The 17,200-nt window shown below is 31.5% G+C and overlaps 3 protein-coding genes across 3 annotated transcripts in view; 1 reads left to right on the plus strand and 2 right to left on the minus strand.

Annotated features, from left to right (window-relative positions):
• Nucleotides 1-1,204: 1,204 nt before the first annotated feature.
• On the minus strand, nt 1,205-4,762 carry LOC130895701 (non-structural maintenance of chromosomes element 1 homolog). Its single transcript, XM_057803174.1, has 4 exons — nt 4,408-4,762; nt 3,715-4,172; nt 3,436-3,622; nt 1,205-1,466 (listed from the first exon to the last, which is right to left on the minus strand). Exons 1-4 carry the CDS (start codon nt 4,511-4,513, stop codon nt 1,321-1,323), a joined length of 897 nt encoding a protein of 298 aa, XP_057659157.1. The 5' UTR covers nt 4,514-4,762; the 3' UTR covers nt 1,205-1,320.
• A 1,427-nt stretch (nt 4,763-6,189) lies between these two features.
• LOC130895703 (UPF0184 protein CG14818) lies at nt 6,190-7,036 on the minus strand. Its single transcript, XM_057803176.1, has 2 exons — nt 6,766-7,036; nt 6,190-6,709 (listed from the first exon to the last, which is right to left on the minus strand). The coding sequence occupies exons 1-2, from the start codon at nt 6,926-6,928 to the stop codon at nt 6,525-6,527; spliced, it is 348 nt and encodes a 115-aa protein (XP_057659159.1). The 5' UTR covers nt 6,929-7,036; the 3' UTR covers nt 6,190-6,524.
• Nucleotides 7,037-7,473: 437 nt separating this feature from the next.
• LOC130895697 (DNA polymerase alpha catalytic subunit) overlaps nt 7,474-17,200 on the plus strand; it is a 34,466-nt gene continuing 24,739 nt past the window's right edge. The window contains exons 1-7 of the mRNA XM_057803169.1: nt 7,474-7,628; nt 7,682-7,885; nt 8,585-8,766; nt 9,896-10,204; nt 10,519-10,911; nt 14,327-14,491; nt 15,412-15,597. Of these exons, the coding sequence (XP_057659152.1) occupies nt 7,616-7,628; nt 7,682-7,885; nt 8,585-8,766; nt 9,896-10,204; nt 10,519-10,911; nt 14,327-14,491; nt 15,412-15,597 (1,452 nt within the window). The 5' untranslated portion in view covers nt 7,474-7,615. The remainder of the gene's footprint in view (nt 7,629-7,681; nt 7,886-8,584; nt 8,767-9,895; nt 10,205-10,518; nt 10,912-14,326; nt 14,492-15,411; nt 15,598-17,200) is intronic.

Here is a 17,200-nt window from a genome sequence, read left to right on the forward strand (position 1 = left end):
ACCACGAAGTGAAAATAACGAAAGTCTGGAACGACAAAGGAAGAGAGCGAAATAGAAAGTGATAAACCTATATTTTTTTTCTCTCTTCCAATAGTACAATTTCAGTTACATGCCGCTCTCCCTATCTTTACTATTAACTCTATGAAATTACTCGCGAACGAAGCTATTATATGAGCGTATGAATCAAATTGATTCGTTTTATACTGATTTCGATTATCATAAATTCGTTTTTTTTCACAATCGATTCATATAAATTCCATTAATATTCGATTCGAATCTATGGTTGCGAACGCGCCAATTGATATAGAACATGAAGCCGGTCCTGTTCTAATATGTTATCGAAGCTTGTAACATGCCATTCGGCCTGTTACGTTTGTTTACTTAGTGTGGCTTAGTAGTCACTTCTGTTTTAATTATAACGTTCAAGTTTTTGAAGAAATGTATTTTTTTTTCGACCTCCGTGTCGATTCTAAAACGTCCTCTATCGTCAATCTATAATGCCTAATTAAATAAATGTGAGGTGATACTATTCTTTATAATCGTTGATAAATTTTTCTAATATCTTTTTAACTTTTTATATACTCTAGTGATGTGGATAGAGGACGTTTCAGAATCGACTCGGAGATTTTATTGAATTTTTCGAATAGAGTGAGAGGTCATTAATTATGTAATTTCTTAAAAAACTTGTATGTTATAATTAGAACAGAAGTGACTACTAAGCCACAATAAGTAAACAACTGATTATTCAAAATATTTGAAAAAGAAAAAAGTAACAAGTCGAATAGCATGTTACAAGATAAAGTTTGGCGGGTGCGCTGGGTATTTTTTTTTCTTTTTAGAGAAGTCTGTTTATTTTTTTTCGTAACTTTTTCTATATAGACATTTTCTAAGATCTTCTGGTTTTTTTCGGTAATCTAGATATTTAAATAATTCGAATGTTCCAGAAAGTGGTTTTAATATATAAAGTGAGAGCCTGGCATTCGTAAGTCAGTCAACAAATCAATGGCATAGTAAATACATCGAGATAGTGACAAGTGAACTAAAAAGTGTATTTAAATAAATTGGTATTAAGTGTGTACATGAATATTAGTGCATAGTTAAGTGTGTAAGAGTTAAGAGTAAAAAAATTACGTGAGATACACAGTATGTATTCATCACACTGTTTATATAAATAAGAAGACTTAGAAGACCAGTAAAAACTTGGTAAAATTATATTTCTGTTTTATTAAAAGCTAAAAATGAAAATACAACTCATTCGATGACAATAACAAGTAGATTTAACTACACTTTTCTGCACAATTAAATGATAGCAGAATAAAGTTATTTATGCCTTTTTCTTGTACTGGGCCCAGGTACATTTGGATCATCATCTGAAGAATCATCATCTTCCATTGAAGTGATGTTTCTTGAGGAGTACCTTCTCTTTTCTACGGGGGTTGAAATATTATCATGGGAGTTATCAGAATCTAAAATATTGAAATATTTATTGTCGAATGCTTGCAATTTGTATATAATTCTTTGTTATGCCAAATAAGGAAAGATAGGTTATGTTTAAGTTGTAATGAAAGAAAATTTACAAGGTCCAGTCGTCTAGCTCACTAATTTGCTCAAAACCAACAGTTATAGTGTTGGTGTCGATGGTAAACACACTATTTTAATAACTTTTACATTTTTGTTTCAGCTTTTCATTTCCTCGATGACATTCCAAGGAGTAGGCAGATTGACGCTTTGGAATCAATCAAAAAGGGCTGATTGATATTGTTTTAAAGTAGAACCCGAAACGTCGATTTTATTAATTAAACGAGAATTGCGGTGCAACATTTTTACCATTAAGTTAAAAAAACATACTTCAAAATGACATCATAAAAATAGGACAGTTTTTTTAGTTATAAAAAGAGGACGCTTTGGGGTTTGATTGCCACAGTCACACAACAATAAAATATAAAGTATTGATTTTGGTTGCTATTCAATTGTTTTTTTTTATTCAAATTTGTCTAATTTAATGTTAGGTTAGTTCAGGTTGTTACGAATGATGTTGAATTTTGATGGGTATGTCATTAGGAATGTTGTTTCAAAAACTGAAAGATATGTATTAAAGTTGTTTAAATCGGTTTATTTATTTATAAGAGAAAACTTTGATGTTTGATTGTCACAATCCCACAATAATAACATAAATATGAAGTTTATTGATTGCTCTTCAATTTTTTTAAATGAATTTAATTAATTGATCATTGACAAAATAAAATCATAACATGCGGCTGTCAATGTCATGGACTCTTTGATTGTTAAGTTCAATAATGTTGTATTGTTATGGTTCAAACCATGTGATTCCCGACATTTTAATGAAGATTAGTAAATCGGCCAAATAAAATATGAAAACCTATTCAAGGGGGACATCACTGTGGTCAGTGTGCATTGAAGGCACATTTGAGTCAGATATGGTGGGCGAGTATTCCGAATCTACTCTCATAGATCAATTGATTATTGACAAGATAAAATCATCCCTGTAAGGTCCTAGCTCAGTGGCTTTCATTGCCATCAGGACATAGATTGTTAAGTTTAAAAGAAGGAAAATATTGATTTATTATAATAATTTAAAAGTTTGATGTGTAACTCATTATTTTTCTATACTATAGTTGCCCTGATGATGGGAAAAACACTTCTCGATAGCTTGGAATTATAGTTTAATAAAGTTCTCATTTCCAAATTTGCTGCAATTCCTAATATTTCAGTTTTTGTTCTAACTAGTTAGGTGATTGATATATATATATATTGATAAGAAAAATTATGTTTTCAAAAACTGTGCTTTAACGACTCCTATTGGTGAACCAGTGTGAGTTAATTAAAAAAACTCTAAAGCGATTTCAAAGAGCATAAAATTCCCCACAAGGTTCATCAAACTGATTATCATTATTGTAAAAAGTAAATACCAGAAGTTTGAAAAAAAATTATTTTTTACATGCATTTCAAATATTTAAATTGTAAGTACTGAAAATTGATATATATATATATAAGAGCTCAAACTTGGGGAGATTTTTTTTTCTATATGTAGATATTTTGCTTGAGCACCAAAAAAAAAGAAAATAACAAAGTGAAGACACCACAATTCTCAATGAATTAATTCCCCAAATATGAATACATAAGTATTCAAAAGCTCGGATAATATATTAAAAAGAGTACATTTTGATGTTTGATTACAACAGTCCCACTACGAAATATATATATATATATATATATATATATATATATATATATATATATATATATATATATATATATATACATAAACATAAACTTGATAAATTCATTGGAATCTGAATGAAGGTTTATTGATTTTAAAGAGCCAAAATAAATTGAAGGGAAAGCTGTAGTACAAAATCACCTATTAATATAATTATTATAGTTTTATTTAGATGATGTAACAAGAGTACTTACTATGATCATTAGAATTAGACATTCTAGAATTCTGATCATCCTCATTTTCGTTCAAACTATTTTTATCATCACTACGCCTTGTTGAAGTCCAATTAGCTGAACAATGTGGACAATTATTGTGTTTCTTGAGGTACTTTCCAAGACAATGTGAATGGTTAATTTTTTGACAAGATTCACATACATCTCCCTACAAATACGAATATTCTGTACTTAGATATTATTTATTCATTAAAAATCAATTTTTCATGGATAAATGAAAAGAGGTAGTGGAATTCTTACCCAAAATACCAACTCAGAACATAGGGTGCATATGGAATCCGGTAAATGTACTTTAAGGTAAGAAGTAAATTCCAGAATAAGTCTAGGGCCGAGATAGATATAGTCACTTTTATTTATAAAGTATCCACCCTTTATCCATTTATTCAGTACTTTTTGTCCATTGTCTCTGGATAAAAATGAAGTGAGAGTTGATGTAATATTGATGCATACAATAAAAGTTATCCTACGTTCTTCAGATAATAAAATTTCTTGCACGATGGCGTGAAAATATTCTAATTCTAAAGCTGAAAATGTTATTTGTAATCTGGAAATATCATCATTTTTAGTATTGAGCCATACGAGATAATTTTTATTTGTTACTTCGCAAATATTGAAAACTATTTTATAACATTGATTAGATATTTCTCTATTTGCTTCAATTACCAAAGTTTTTAACTGTGTTATGTTGTTAATTTCACCTAAAAAAGTATTTATTGATAACAGTAGGTATATATTGTACAATATTTTTAAAATCATTTGAGACTGCTTTATAAATCCAAGTAACAGGATACTTATAAGTATTTGATGTTGTCTATGAATTACTTTTTATCGTTTTTGCTCGTCTATTTCATATTTATCAAACAGTTTTGGAAAAACTTTCTCATGAATACAATCTGTTGTTTTGTATTTGAGAAACTTTAAAATTAATCATACCTTGACTAACGTACTGACAGTACTTTTGTGCATCTTCAACAGTGACGGCTCCATTTTTTAACATATATTGAATAAAGTACCTATGATTATCGTTTATCTGATCCATTATTAATAAAATTGTTCTATTTTGAAATACAATTGAGTACTTTGAAATCACATTTGGTCTTTTTTCTTCTAATTCTTATATTTTCTTCACCTGAATTTATGGCCTCCACCTTATCAGTACTTGGATATTCTAGTTTGCGTTTTGAGCATTCCCCAAACTTTACTTATTTATTCAAGAGTATGACGGCTTATATTACAGCTTAAGGGAAAAAAATTATAACAAAAGTGGTCCGAAAATGACGTGAAATTATTTACAGAATTTAAGGTTCGCTACTACGTCATGAATGACTTTCTAGCCGCCACCACAACGATCGTAGTTGCTATTTGGAACGCACAAAAGAGTATTTCAGGTAGCGTGAATCCTTAGTGGAACGCACCATTAGAAAGAAGAAGTTAACCTCAACTTAACTATATATAAAAACCGGAAGGGCGTAAGTTTTTATGTATATACAATGAAAGTAAACACCAAAATAAAAAATAATGTACTGAAACTGAAGAATTAGTTTTCAAAGTCGTTAAAAATATGACCTCAAATTGCGAAATTACCCACTCAATCCATTTATGCATAAAACTTTTTTTTTTAAATGTTTTTTAATAGATTGTGTTTAAAATGGTCTTCAATAAATGAATCATCATCAATAGAGTCTCGCCGAGCAACTAAAGTTGCTTCTGGTCACTTAGGTTGTAATTTCTACCTAGTAATTCAGGATTTAAATAAGGATAATGACATCAAATATTTTTATCAAACAAAGTTATTACAAAATTATCGATCTACATTATGGATACAATTTTTTTTTAATAACATATATTTTTTCTTCAAACGTCAACAATTAATATTTTATGGTTGTTGGTTCCAAAAAAACATTCTGGGTGAAGGGAAACATTTTTCTTGCATAAGAAAATTGTTAGATTTTTACACGTTATACACACGTTATATTTAGTTTTTACACATTTCCTCTGGAATGATAGAAGATCTATGTTAGAACCTAACTGCCTATGTAATACCCATTCGTTAGACGCTTTATTGCTGAGAAAAAATAAGGCCACCCCGTTTTTTGTGCCTCTTTCCAATCTTATATGTGGGTATGAATTGGTTGATCCAATCGATTCCTCCCTTATGAACGAACTAGTCATTTGATTTGAGATTCTTTTTGTAATAAGATTCGCGGATTTTGGGGACCTAGAACACACTTTACCAAAACAATATTGTCATTTAATTGGACCATATACAATTTCTCTTCATAAATCATTATTGCTAAAGCTTGGAAGTTCTGCATAAAATAAAATTAATCCCTGCATAATTTGAATCCCCTAATTGAAAAAATAATGGACCATTTCTAAGAAAAGAATTGATTTTTATCCAGCACAAAATATCTCGTATTTCTTTGACTATGGATTCGTAATGAGCAGATCACGAATAATTTTTTTATATATTACACTTAATGATTTTTAGCATAGGTGTGCTTAGGTCACAGAAGTTTAGCTAAACATTAGGGGACCGGTCGCATGACCACTTTCAATATTATCGTTTGCTGGGGGTGAAGTCATTGATTAATGATTCGGGAATAAAGATTTGAGAATTTTAACTCAAACTAACAACTAAAACTTAAAATAGAGAAAAATTTCCACTATGTATATCATCCCCTATCAATGTCAAATCTATATATTGAAATGGGATTGTTTTTAATTCATTCAATAACATTTATTAGTATTTATAGGAAACAAGAATATTTTTCTCTCTGTGGAATCAACTAGCAAATATCTAAACATCTTTGGAACAATTATAGCTTACATTGCACATTTGAGTTCGAAGTTTATGATAAATTTTAAGCATATCTATTACATACTTATATAATCTTCAAGTCATTATAATAATAGTTGAAACAATTTTTTCACTTTTCTAATATCAAATTTTTTGTTAAACATTTCATTTTGAATTGACACATTATTAAATATGTTAATAAAAAATTTAACAATATCATATGGAAGTGGAATGATAACTGAATTTTTTTCTAATTTGCTTTACTATCATCAGATGAATGATCTATTTGATTTTGATCTTGTTGCATCTGTTGGCGTATTTCTCTGTTCGCATGGAGTAATTCCAGTAATTGGGAATGGATAAAATCATTTTTTTGTTCAATATCATCTAAAGCAGAATTTAAAGCATCCAGTTGATTATCGAGTGCCGCAATTTCTAAAATAAAACTTTCCGTATACGATGTTATCCTAATAATTTAATATAGGTATTACCCTCCGGTGTCATATCCTCCAAATTATCATCGTTTTCATCGTTGCTATTTTCTTGTGAATTTGTATCCATTTCTTCGTCCGTAGGATTTTCTGACGTTCCATTTGGTGTTTCGTTCATTTTGCTTTCTGAATCTTCTTTGGGAAGTATATTGTTTTCACCCATTATTAACTATTGTTTTAGATTTATTCACTTTTTCATTTTAAATAAAGTTGACAGTCATATGATTTTGACGTTAATATGCTTGTATTCTTCTCTTTTAGACTTTAAAATACCGAAAACAATTTACTCAACGTTTTGAAACTACTATTATTCCTCATATCGCAATGCTTTGTGAAAAATAAATACAGCATTTAATTTTATCAGTCGGCTTACATATGGATTATATCTGTCTGGACACTGTCAATAGAAACAGTAAAAATTTTATAAGTATATTCAAAAACTGCGCTTTAGAGCGTGGTCACAAGTGGAGGGTAAAGCTGTCAGTATAGACAAGCGTAATGCAAACAGTCAATCAGCGTTAATCTCTAAAACTAATCTCCCAGAAAATAGAAGCAGTATTCGCATCTAGATAACAATAAATATTCACTAAATTAACATTATTAATCTGCCCCGTAGATATTATAGATTTAACATATAAATATATTTGCAAATATACAGATTTTAAACAACATACTGATTTGTACAATGCACTTTACCACAATTCGACATATGTCAAATAAAGTGACAGAAAGTTTGCCGCCAATTTTGTTTATATGTTAGTTGCAGAGATAAATAATAATGTCAGTAAACTCATGAAGAAGTTTATATATTTTTCTGATTATTTTTGTAATTTAAAATCAACTTTAGAATATGGAAGATTCTGGTAAGATAGCGAATATATTTTTTGATAAGTAGGTAATTACTGTTAAATTTTAGCTCAAGACAGAAGAACCAGTCGGAGGTCAAGAGCAGATACTTCATATAAAGCAAAGGCCTTCGAAAAATTCAAACAGCTTAAAAAGGGAGTAAAACACAAGTATGAAGTTGAAGAAGTAGATAACGTTTACGAAGTTGTCGAGGAGAAACAATATGTAAAAGAAGTTTTATCCAGATATGATGATGATTGGATTGTAGATGATGGTGATGCAATATTTTATTTATTTAACCGAGCACGAATAATGATCTATTATCTTAATTAATAACATCTTGAAGAAATTCTAAAACATTTTCTAATAAAAACTATACATTTAACTTTCTTGTATTATTGGAATTTTTATTCAGTTTCTGTGGTTTACGCTTATCTAGATCATCTAAAAATCAAAGTATATAGAGAATATTAGTTTCCTCAAATTTTAATTTGGGTTTCTCTTTTTTTCTCATATAATTAAAAATTTTGTTTAGATACATAGTTTATAGTAGAATAGTGGGAGGCCAAGGGGGCATAGATGTACTGATAGGCCTGTCGTGCCCCACTTGATCAGGCATTATTTCCTATTTTTCTTACTACCACTGGGCTAGGCGTTGTTAAAAGCTTCCAACCTAGAGGTCCAGGAAGAGCTTGACAATTGAATTTACAGCTGGTTATGAGTCTAGCAGGGCAAATCAATACCGGCTTCACAAAAGAACAGCTGCTGGGGCAATGATGCGGTACCCATCCTCAATCAGTGAGGAATCATATTCTAATTAATCAAAAAGTTCAAGTCAGAGTGCCTGATTGGTTTTTGAAAGAACATGGGCATTTCAAGTGGGGCACGGTGTATAGCCGCCCACTATTGTCTACTATGAACTATGGTTAGTTGAGATTGTGACAATCAATAATACTACTAAATTTAATTACAGATGGTAGTGGATATGTGGAAGATGGAAGGGACATTTTTGATGATGATTTGGATATAGATTCGATTGCCCAAGCTTCTGCCAAAGGAAAAGGAATAAAAAGAAAAAGCAGGAACGTTTCAGAAAATGCTGGAAAAGGAAAAATTCAACAAATGTTATCCAACTTACCGACCAAAAAGAAAACTGTAAGTGTCCAACTAAATTTTCTTTTTATTATTATTTTACTACTACAGTCGAGTAGTTCGAGTGGTGCCTGCTATGTGAAAATGCCTGTAGATATTGATCTTGAACTATTGCAGGGTGTAGTGTTTGAGAAAGACATCCCTTGGTAGCTGATTCCAAAGGCTTGCAAATCTCCAAAAATAAGAGTCCCGATAAATTGATGTTCTGAGCATCTGAAAGTGAACCAGGTGTTCATGAGCCGCGTCTGCTTGTCGAGTTGGTCACCAGCAACCTAGAGCAAAAACTACGAAATTTTGGGAAATGTTTTTTGAAAGTAAAAGGATTTGACAAAAAAATCAATGTTTTGACAATTATAACCGGAATACTAGAAAACTAAACTGGAAACCATAGGTTACCACAAAGAAGGGAGGAATCTCCTAAGTGTTGAACTGGGTGACACCCTTATTGTTGTGTATAACTAAAATGGAGAAAATAGAGGAACTGTTCACCTGGATAGAAATCAAATTAAAAGTTATGAATGATAAATTAGAAAACTTTATACAAAAAGTAGAGGAGAAAGAAAAAGAAAACAATAATTTACAGGATAAAGTGAGGAAACAGGAAAAAAAGATTGAAATGCTAGAGAGAGATGTAAGAAAGAAAAATATCGTCCTTACAGACATGGTGGATACAAGCATTGGATTGCAGTCCATAGGTTGGTGACATAGGCCAGAAGATTCCCAGCTGATCTATGTTTACAAAAGCCGTATAGATGGTCGCTGATGTTAGTAGACTCAAGATTTGCTAGTTAACCACTTTCTCCATTACCTTGGCAATTGTAGGGACTAAAGCAATTGGACGGTAGTTGTTGAGAACTATCTTTTTTCCTTTTTTTTATTATAGGTTTGACCCAGCAAGTTTCCAATCTGCAGGGAAGATACCTCTTTTATATGATAGGGAAAAAGAGTTTGCATAGCGGACTTGTTAGTTCAGTAGTTCAATACATTTGGTGCGTCATCTGGGCCAGTGGCTTTATTGATGTCCAAGCCTTTGAGAAATTTTGTCACATCTCGGTGTCGAAATTCTTTTTCTGGCATTCATATATCAACTTTCAATATCCAATGAGTCCCATTTTCACTTTGTATTTTTTAGGAAACTAAAATCGATGATGATGAAATGTTATCAGAAATTCTAGGAGAAATTGATTCATCTCCTTCCACCAGTACTATTCAGAAGCCGAAAATAAAGGAATATTCAGCACTAGCAAAAAAATTAGCAGCTAAAGACTATATGAAAAACTTCTCACAACCAACCAAAAAACGAGCATTGGAAAGGACAGTTACAAATTCGGAAGCATCAAACTCTACATTAAAAGAAGTTACCAAACCTGTCCTAAACAAGGAATCTGATCGAAACGTCTGCAAGGAGCAAATAATAACTAACCCGTTTAAAAAAAATAAGGTAAGAAGCCTATTACAATTTTTTTAATAAAGGTTTTTAGTAAAGCAACTTTGACCAGACTAAGGGGCGGAAAAAATTATTGGACCTTGGGGTACCAAAATAACTAAATCGGCCCTGAGCAAACCCCAAATATTTTTCAATTTTCTATCTATCCTAGAGACGGAATTATTTTTCTTTGAAACACCCTGTATATTTCTATACTCTGGAATAATTTTCTTTCTTTTTTTTTGAATAAAAAATTATTAAAAAACTCAGTTTATAAACTCAAATTTATCTATCTTATTTATATTATAATATTAATTTTTTCTATTTAGACTGATATCCTAAAAGTTGAAAAGCTTCAAAGTGAATGTGTCAAGAAAGCTGAAATCGAGCATCCAAATGGAGTTAATGAAGATACATCTTTTGATGATACTTTAACAAATATGGATATCGAAGATGATAAAACTTTACCTAATACCGACAGCCAAATCATAGAGGTTGATCAATCTCAGGAAGGTTTCGATGATGAGTTTGACATAACTCAAATTGAAGAATTTGAATCTCAAAACGTTGCAGAAGCCAGTGAGAGATTTAGTGATGAGTTGCAGGCTGAGCTGGAGAGTGAATGGGAAAATTTCGTAAATAAAACTATTGATACCGAAGAAAAAACAGAAGCCCTCTTGGATAAAACCGACATACCTTTAGTTGAAGTCAATGGTAAAAAGGTAATTTTGTTTTACTCAATTCTATAAACAATTTCTGTTTAAAAATTTATCACCTTGGGGGGGGGGGGCTAAGATGGATAATTTTTTGTTTTATTGACTCCATAGAAACATTTACATTTTTTTTTATTTGTACATAAATCAGCAATCAGAATCAAGTATTCTAGAATCTAATTGACTAGAATAGATCTCCCAAGTTCTTTAATGGTATGAAAAGATCTCTTCGAGTGAAGGGGCCTTTACATTTCATTTGATTCGTTTTTATTTTTGGCGTTTTAATAATGGTTGTATTAGAGGAATCTCATGTCTTCTAGTCGATCATGATACTTGCTACAATGCTTCTGGATGTACGATATGCCAATACGCATCATCATTGCATATAGTATTTTGGATTGAGACCTCTGGAGGATATCAATATTTGATTTACTGGCACAACCCTAAACTTCCATGCCAAATTCCAGTCTTATAAATTAAAATCGTGTTGTTCATAACTAATTTGGATTTTCTTCCTAATAACCAATACAACTTTTTGAATTGTCAATTTTGACTATGTGCTCTTTCCCGTTTAGGTTTGGAACTAGGTGTACTCCAAGATAACGTACTGAATCTATTTTTGCATTATTTATAGTGATTTATGAACATTGGTTCTTTCTCAAATTGAATGTTATTTGTGCAAATTTTTTTCATTTTTTTTATTTTCCACTTCCTCGCCCAATCTTCTAACAGACGCAACTCGTGTTGGATGTGAACTGTGGCAACTATTGGATATATCTGTTACAGTTTTTTGTTGTATATAGTAAATAGAATAATGGCCCCATAATACTACTCTGTGGTATCCCATACTTGATCAGGAATGTGTCTGAGACTTCTCAAATGATTCTGGTGTTCTGACATAACCATTTCCTGTTTAAAATTAGGCAACATTGCATGTATGTAACCCAGACTGAGATGAGATACAACCTCTACAACTATTAGGATCTATTAACGATCTAGTTAAATGATACAAAGTGCCCCTTATTATACCCTCCCTTAAAGTATCGTCTCGGATTACTTAGTTTTTGTCTTATATTAATGTGAATGGAAACCAACGTCATAGCCAAGTGATTCCAAGCGTTCCTTAGACACTTGAAGTTCCATTATCATGCCATGCCATTCTTCGAGTACGGTAGTCGGATTATTTAACCCAAGTTCAATTAATTATTTTCTTGTATAAACAATAGTTTTTTAAAAAGTAGTTTTAATGTTTAAATACAAAGAATATGATAAACCATCTTTGGTTATTTCGAATATACATTACATCTGGTTCTGAACTATGTGTTTGTTAAGTAAGACTTGAATAATTTGGAGTAAGATGGAGAAGAAGGCTTTCGTGCCACAAATTGATTATATTTAATCGTAAATTGAAATTGCGTTAGATAACTGAGGCGATAAAGATATCAGAAGGCAGTATGTTTACAATTATGCATGAACATTTGACCATGAGAAAGCTTTTTTCAAAATGACTGCCGCGTTCACTCACACTCGAATCAAAAACAACGTGTTGATGATTCAGAACAGAAACATGAATCAATCACTTCACTCTGGAATCAAAAGGATCATTATCAGAGTGGACTGCAGTCGGTGAACCAGGTATATAGCGTCCAAAGTCACAACAGTCAGCTGGGGAGTTTATGGTTTGAGTATTTTGGGATTCGCATGGTATATTGTTCATAGACTATTTCCAAAAGGGAGAAACAATCAATAGCGAATACTACATAGATTTGTTGAATCGTTTGAATTCAAAAATCAAGGAAAAAGGGAATAAAAAATCCACTGTTTCACTAATGCATTGGCATTGATTGACAAGTCAATAGTAACGATGATTAAATTGAATGAATTACACTTTGAAATGCTTCCTCATTCCTAGTCCAGACCTGGCCCTCAGTGACTACTGGCTGTTCGCTGATCTCAAAAAATGCTCACTGGTGAGTAATTCAGCTCAAATGAGAAAGCAATTGCTGAAACTGAGCCTATTTTGGGACAAAAGACAAACTCTTCTACAAGTATGGTATCTAGAAGTTAGAGAAGGGTTGGAATGATTGTATTGCTCTTTAAGGCGATTACATTGATGAATAAAATCGATTTTTGGCAAAAAAGTATTTTTCTTAGTTAGTCACAAGACATATTGAATGATGTGTTATTTTCAAACTTTTTCCAGTTCTCTTCCTTTTGTAGTAGTAAGTCTTGAGCCCCATAAAGTAGCATTAAATTTAGATCCTAGGTAAAAAAATTGGAAAAATTCATATACTCAATTTTTTTGGTGAAGGGCTGAATTGAATGAAAGAATGACTTAATCCAAGGAATGTGCTCGTATATATTGCGGAACTTTCAAAAAACGTTTTTATAGATGGTTTGAAAAAATTTGAGACTTGTAGAACTGAAAAGATATGCTGGTAGATAAAATAATTCTCTTCCAGTAACAATTCATTAAAATGTTAAACCACCATCGTGTAACGACAATTTGCCCTGGAAAATCAAAGAGCAGTGATATATCACAAAGTTTGTAGTTGGTGATTAAAACCTGGTAATCTAAGTCCAAAAAGAGGTTTCAGTGGGGTTGGTTAGGTTCACCACAACAATGCTGAACAGTGGCAATAATCCATAGATGATCTATGAAGAAAAATTTGAAAAACTGGCTTTATCGAATGAAAAAGTGTACAGAGATAATTTTTGAAAAAATAATCTCTCAGTTTTTGAGTATTACAAAAAACTCAGTGTTTGAGTATTAAAAAAACTCAGTTTTTGGCGATCCAAGATGAACTGGATGGTTTGGAGCAGTTGATTGTTTTGGATGTCGTTACTCTGTATCTATACCTAGAAGATATTTTGTACAAGACTACATCTAATTGTTCTGCTTCTAAAATAGGTAAATTTCTCCTAAAGGAGGTTATTTTTCTGGAGTTTTGGTTTTGTATATGTATATTTTCTAAGGTGTTAGTACTACTTCTTTGAGGTACTTTCACAGAGTAGATGCTTTGTTGTTTCCATGGCTTGCTCGCACAACCTGCAGTTGTCGTCCTCTATCATGCCTATCGTCTTAAGGTGGTACTTGATCTATCAGAAGACCAACCATCAGTTTGATGTCGTTTTTGGACATTACAAGCAGTTCCTCATACGTTTTAGCTGATAAAGGTATGAATTGTCTTAGGAATGGAGGGTTTCTCCAGTAAGACTCCATCTGATTCCTTATCTATCCGTTCAGTTCGTTATTGATTTGGCATCTAATAAGGGCTCCAGTCCTAAGTATGGAATATCCAAGATAAACTGGATGTTTTGAAATGGTATGTTGTATAAAGGAGTATTCCAAATTAAGTTGAGCAATTTTTAATTTAAAAATAACTTAATTGCATAATTATTGTTGAATACATTATTTTTCAAGGTTTTCAGATTTTACTGGTGGGATGCTTATGAAGATCCATTTAAACAGAAAGGGACTGTTTTTTTATTTGGCAGAACTTATTCCGAAAAAACTAATAGCTTCGTAAGCTGTTGTGTACCTGTGAGAAATATAGATAGGAGACTTTATGTACTTCCAAGACAATATGTAAGTAAATTTCATAAAATAGAGTTTTATATTTTTGTAAGCATAGATAAGAACCACTATTATTCACTTTTTATCAATCAAGTTCTTAAAATTTAGTCACAATTTTGTTCAAATATGTTTAGCGAAGGTGTTTAAATTCAACCGATCCAGGAGTCAGATAATCACAAGAGATACGATCTGGATATTTGAGTATGCTCCCCAAATGCGCAACAAAGTCACCAGTAGATAGAAACTAGAGGATCTAAGGAGGGGCGATGGCTCGCAAGTCAACCATCTTGGTAAAAAAAGATAAAAATCTGAGAAACACCCTCTGTTTACACTAATATTAGTTTATTACACTGTTACTAAAAGGCGGAGGTGGATCTAAGGAGGAGCGATGGCCCCCCAAACCAACCAACTTAGTAAAAAAAGATAAAAATCTGAGAAATAACCTCTGGTCAAACTAATATTAGTTTATTACACTGTTACTAGAATGCAGGGGTGGATCTATGGAGGTGCGATGGCCCCCAAACCAACCATTTTGGTAAAAAAAGATAAAAATCTGAGAAATAACCTAGCTTAAACTAATATTAGTTGTAGCATACATGTCTAGATCAGCACTAGCAAAGGAAGGACACGATAGACTTTAATGTTGTAGTGTGTGTACAATCCCCTTAGATTGTAGCCTGTCTATCTGTATATCTGTATCTATAATTGTTTTGTATACGTTCTACAAAGCAATATTTCCTTTAAGAAGTTGGTGGTGTCTAGTTTAATATTGATTATTGACGGCATTCTAACTAGAAAACTAATTGAGATTGAGTACCACTCCCTGAAGAGTTTCTAGCTGGGGAAAATGTTACAGTGCATGATTTGTAATCTGCAGATTAGAATTTTTTACATAACTAATTGTTTTATATCGCCTTTTTTTAATATTTAAGGAAATGGATCGTACAGGTGTACTTGGCGACACACCCGTTACTTTCAAGAAAATGTACGAAGAGTTCAATGATAGAATATTGAAACCAATAGGTGTCACCACCTTCAGAACAAGAACAATCAACAAAAAATATGCTTTTGATCCGGATATACCAGTGGAGTCAGAATATATGGAAGTTCGATATCCTGTAAGTCTGTAAATCTCTAGGTAGTTGACTACTTTGATCATTCACACAAACTATATTAAATCAGTATACAGAGTGAGCTTTATGTACAGAACGCCTCAACGGCTTGTACGATTTTTATAAATTTTTATGTACAAGGTATTATGGTGGTATACATTGTTGTCAGATCTTTCCTTTTTCCGGAAAAATAATGAACTTTGTTATTTCAAATGGATCACACTATATATTTTGTGTTTTTAGAAATCCTTAAGAAATACTTATTATATTTTATTGTAAAGGTTAAATAATACATTCAGGTGGCTGTGACTGCTACAATAACAAATTTGACGTTTCAATAAATTATTATTGATATTTTAGTGATATTAGGATATGATGTTTGGCGTAGAAGTCAACAAGAAACTTGTAAATATCTTTAATAATCTATATCCTAACCGAAATCCCATGACAAAAACTACTGTCAATGAAGTTTATCGAAATTGGTTCAGTAAAAGATTTATCCCAATTCAGGACGAAAAAAAAACTGAATCAACAATGACCTAAAAACGAATCTTTAGATATTTGTGTCCTGTTAGAAGATCAACACTTGAGTACTAGACTTATATACAGGGAATTTATTATTTCGCAAACATAAGTGAAAAAAATTGTATGTGATAATAAATTCAAGAGTTCAAGAGTTGTCAGATGACGATTTTGATAGACGTGAAGAGTTCGCACACCTAATGATGGATGTTACAATCAAAACGATTCAAATTTTTTAAGTAATGTCATGTTTTGCAATGAGGCCACTTTTTATATCAATGGAAACGTAAATCGGCATAATTTTAGATACTGTTCACGTCACAATCCTCCACGTTTGATGCGTGAATCTCCCGAAAAACTGAATGTACGGACTGGAATAATAGACGAAAAAAATAATTGGTATTAATAATAATGGATATTTCCAAATCCAAGTAAATATTTTCAATTATGTTTTCTAAAATTTCTAACATGACACAAACATTTGAAGATTTGTCTTCAGTTGTTGTAGGTTTTCTGCGTCATGATTTGGATGAATATTTTACTGTAACAGTTTCGTTAAACTTTTTATTAACTCACTGACACCTTGTTACAAGATTTGTATTAGCCCATAAATTATTGAAGAATATTCATATTAAACGAATTATGGCATTCAGGTATAGAGAATATCACATGAAAAATAATTAGTTTTCTTAAGAATTTATAAAAACACAAAATATATAGGGTGATCCATTTGAAATAACACAGTTCATTATTTGTCAGGAAAAAGGAAAGATCTGACAACAATGTCAATACCACTATAATATCGGTTGTATCACAAGACCTTTGCATAGAAGGCGCTTCATACATAAAACTCACTCTGTATAATATCTATTGGTAGCTTCTGTAATATTTCATAACAAACATATATAACTAATTTTATTACTTAAATGTCATGTTATTGTTTGTTTAATTTAAGTATCAAATGCTCTATGCTCATAATTAAAACCCTCAGCCATCTTCCATAGGGCTCTAAAAAAACTATACTGCTAAGAGTTTACAGTGCTCTCATACGCTTAAAGCTTGACTATGGTTGTTTTATCTATATGTC

Source organism: Diorhabda carinulata, chromosome 6 (genome assembly GCF_026250575.1).
Source record: "Diorhabda carinulata isolate Delta chromosome 6, icDioCari1.1, whole genome shotgun sequence".
Lineage (NCBI taxonomy): Eukaryota > Metazoa > Arthropoda > Insecta > Coleoptera > Chrysomelidae > Diorhabda > Diorhabda carinulata.

Coding starts and splice junctions, on each gene's coding strand:
- LOC130895703 (XM_057803176.1), bottom strand. CDS start 6,928: ATGGGTGAAAACAATATACTTCCCAAAGAAGATTCAGAAAGCAAAATG. Junction 6,710..6,765: donor GGAGGATATGACACCGGAGG/GTAATACCTATA, acceptor GTTTTATTTTAG/AAATTGCGGCACTCGATAAT.
- LOC130895701 (XM_057803174.1), bottom strand. CDS start 4,513: ATGGATCAGATAAACGATAATCATAGGTACTTTATTCAATATATGTTA. Junction 4,173..4,407: donor CTGTCAGTACGTTAGTCAAG/GTATGATTAATT, acceptor ATACTTTTTTAG/GTGAAATTAACAACATAACA. Junction 1,467..3,435: donor GTCTAATTCTAATGATCATA/GTAAGTACTCTT, acceptor TCAATATTTTAG/ATTCTGATAACTCCCATGAT.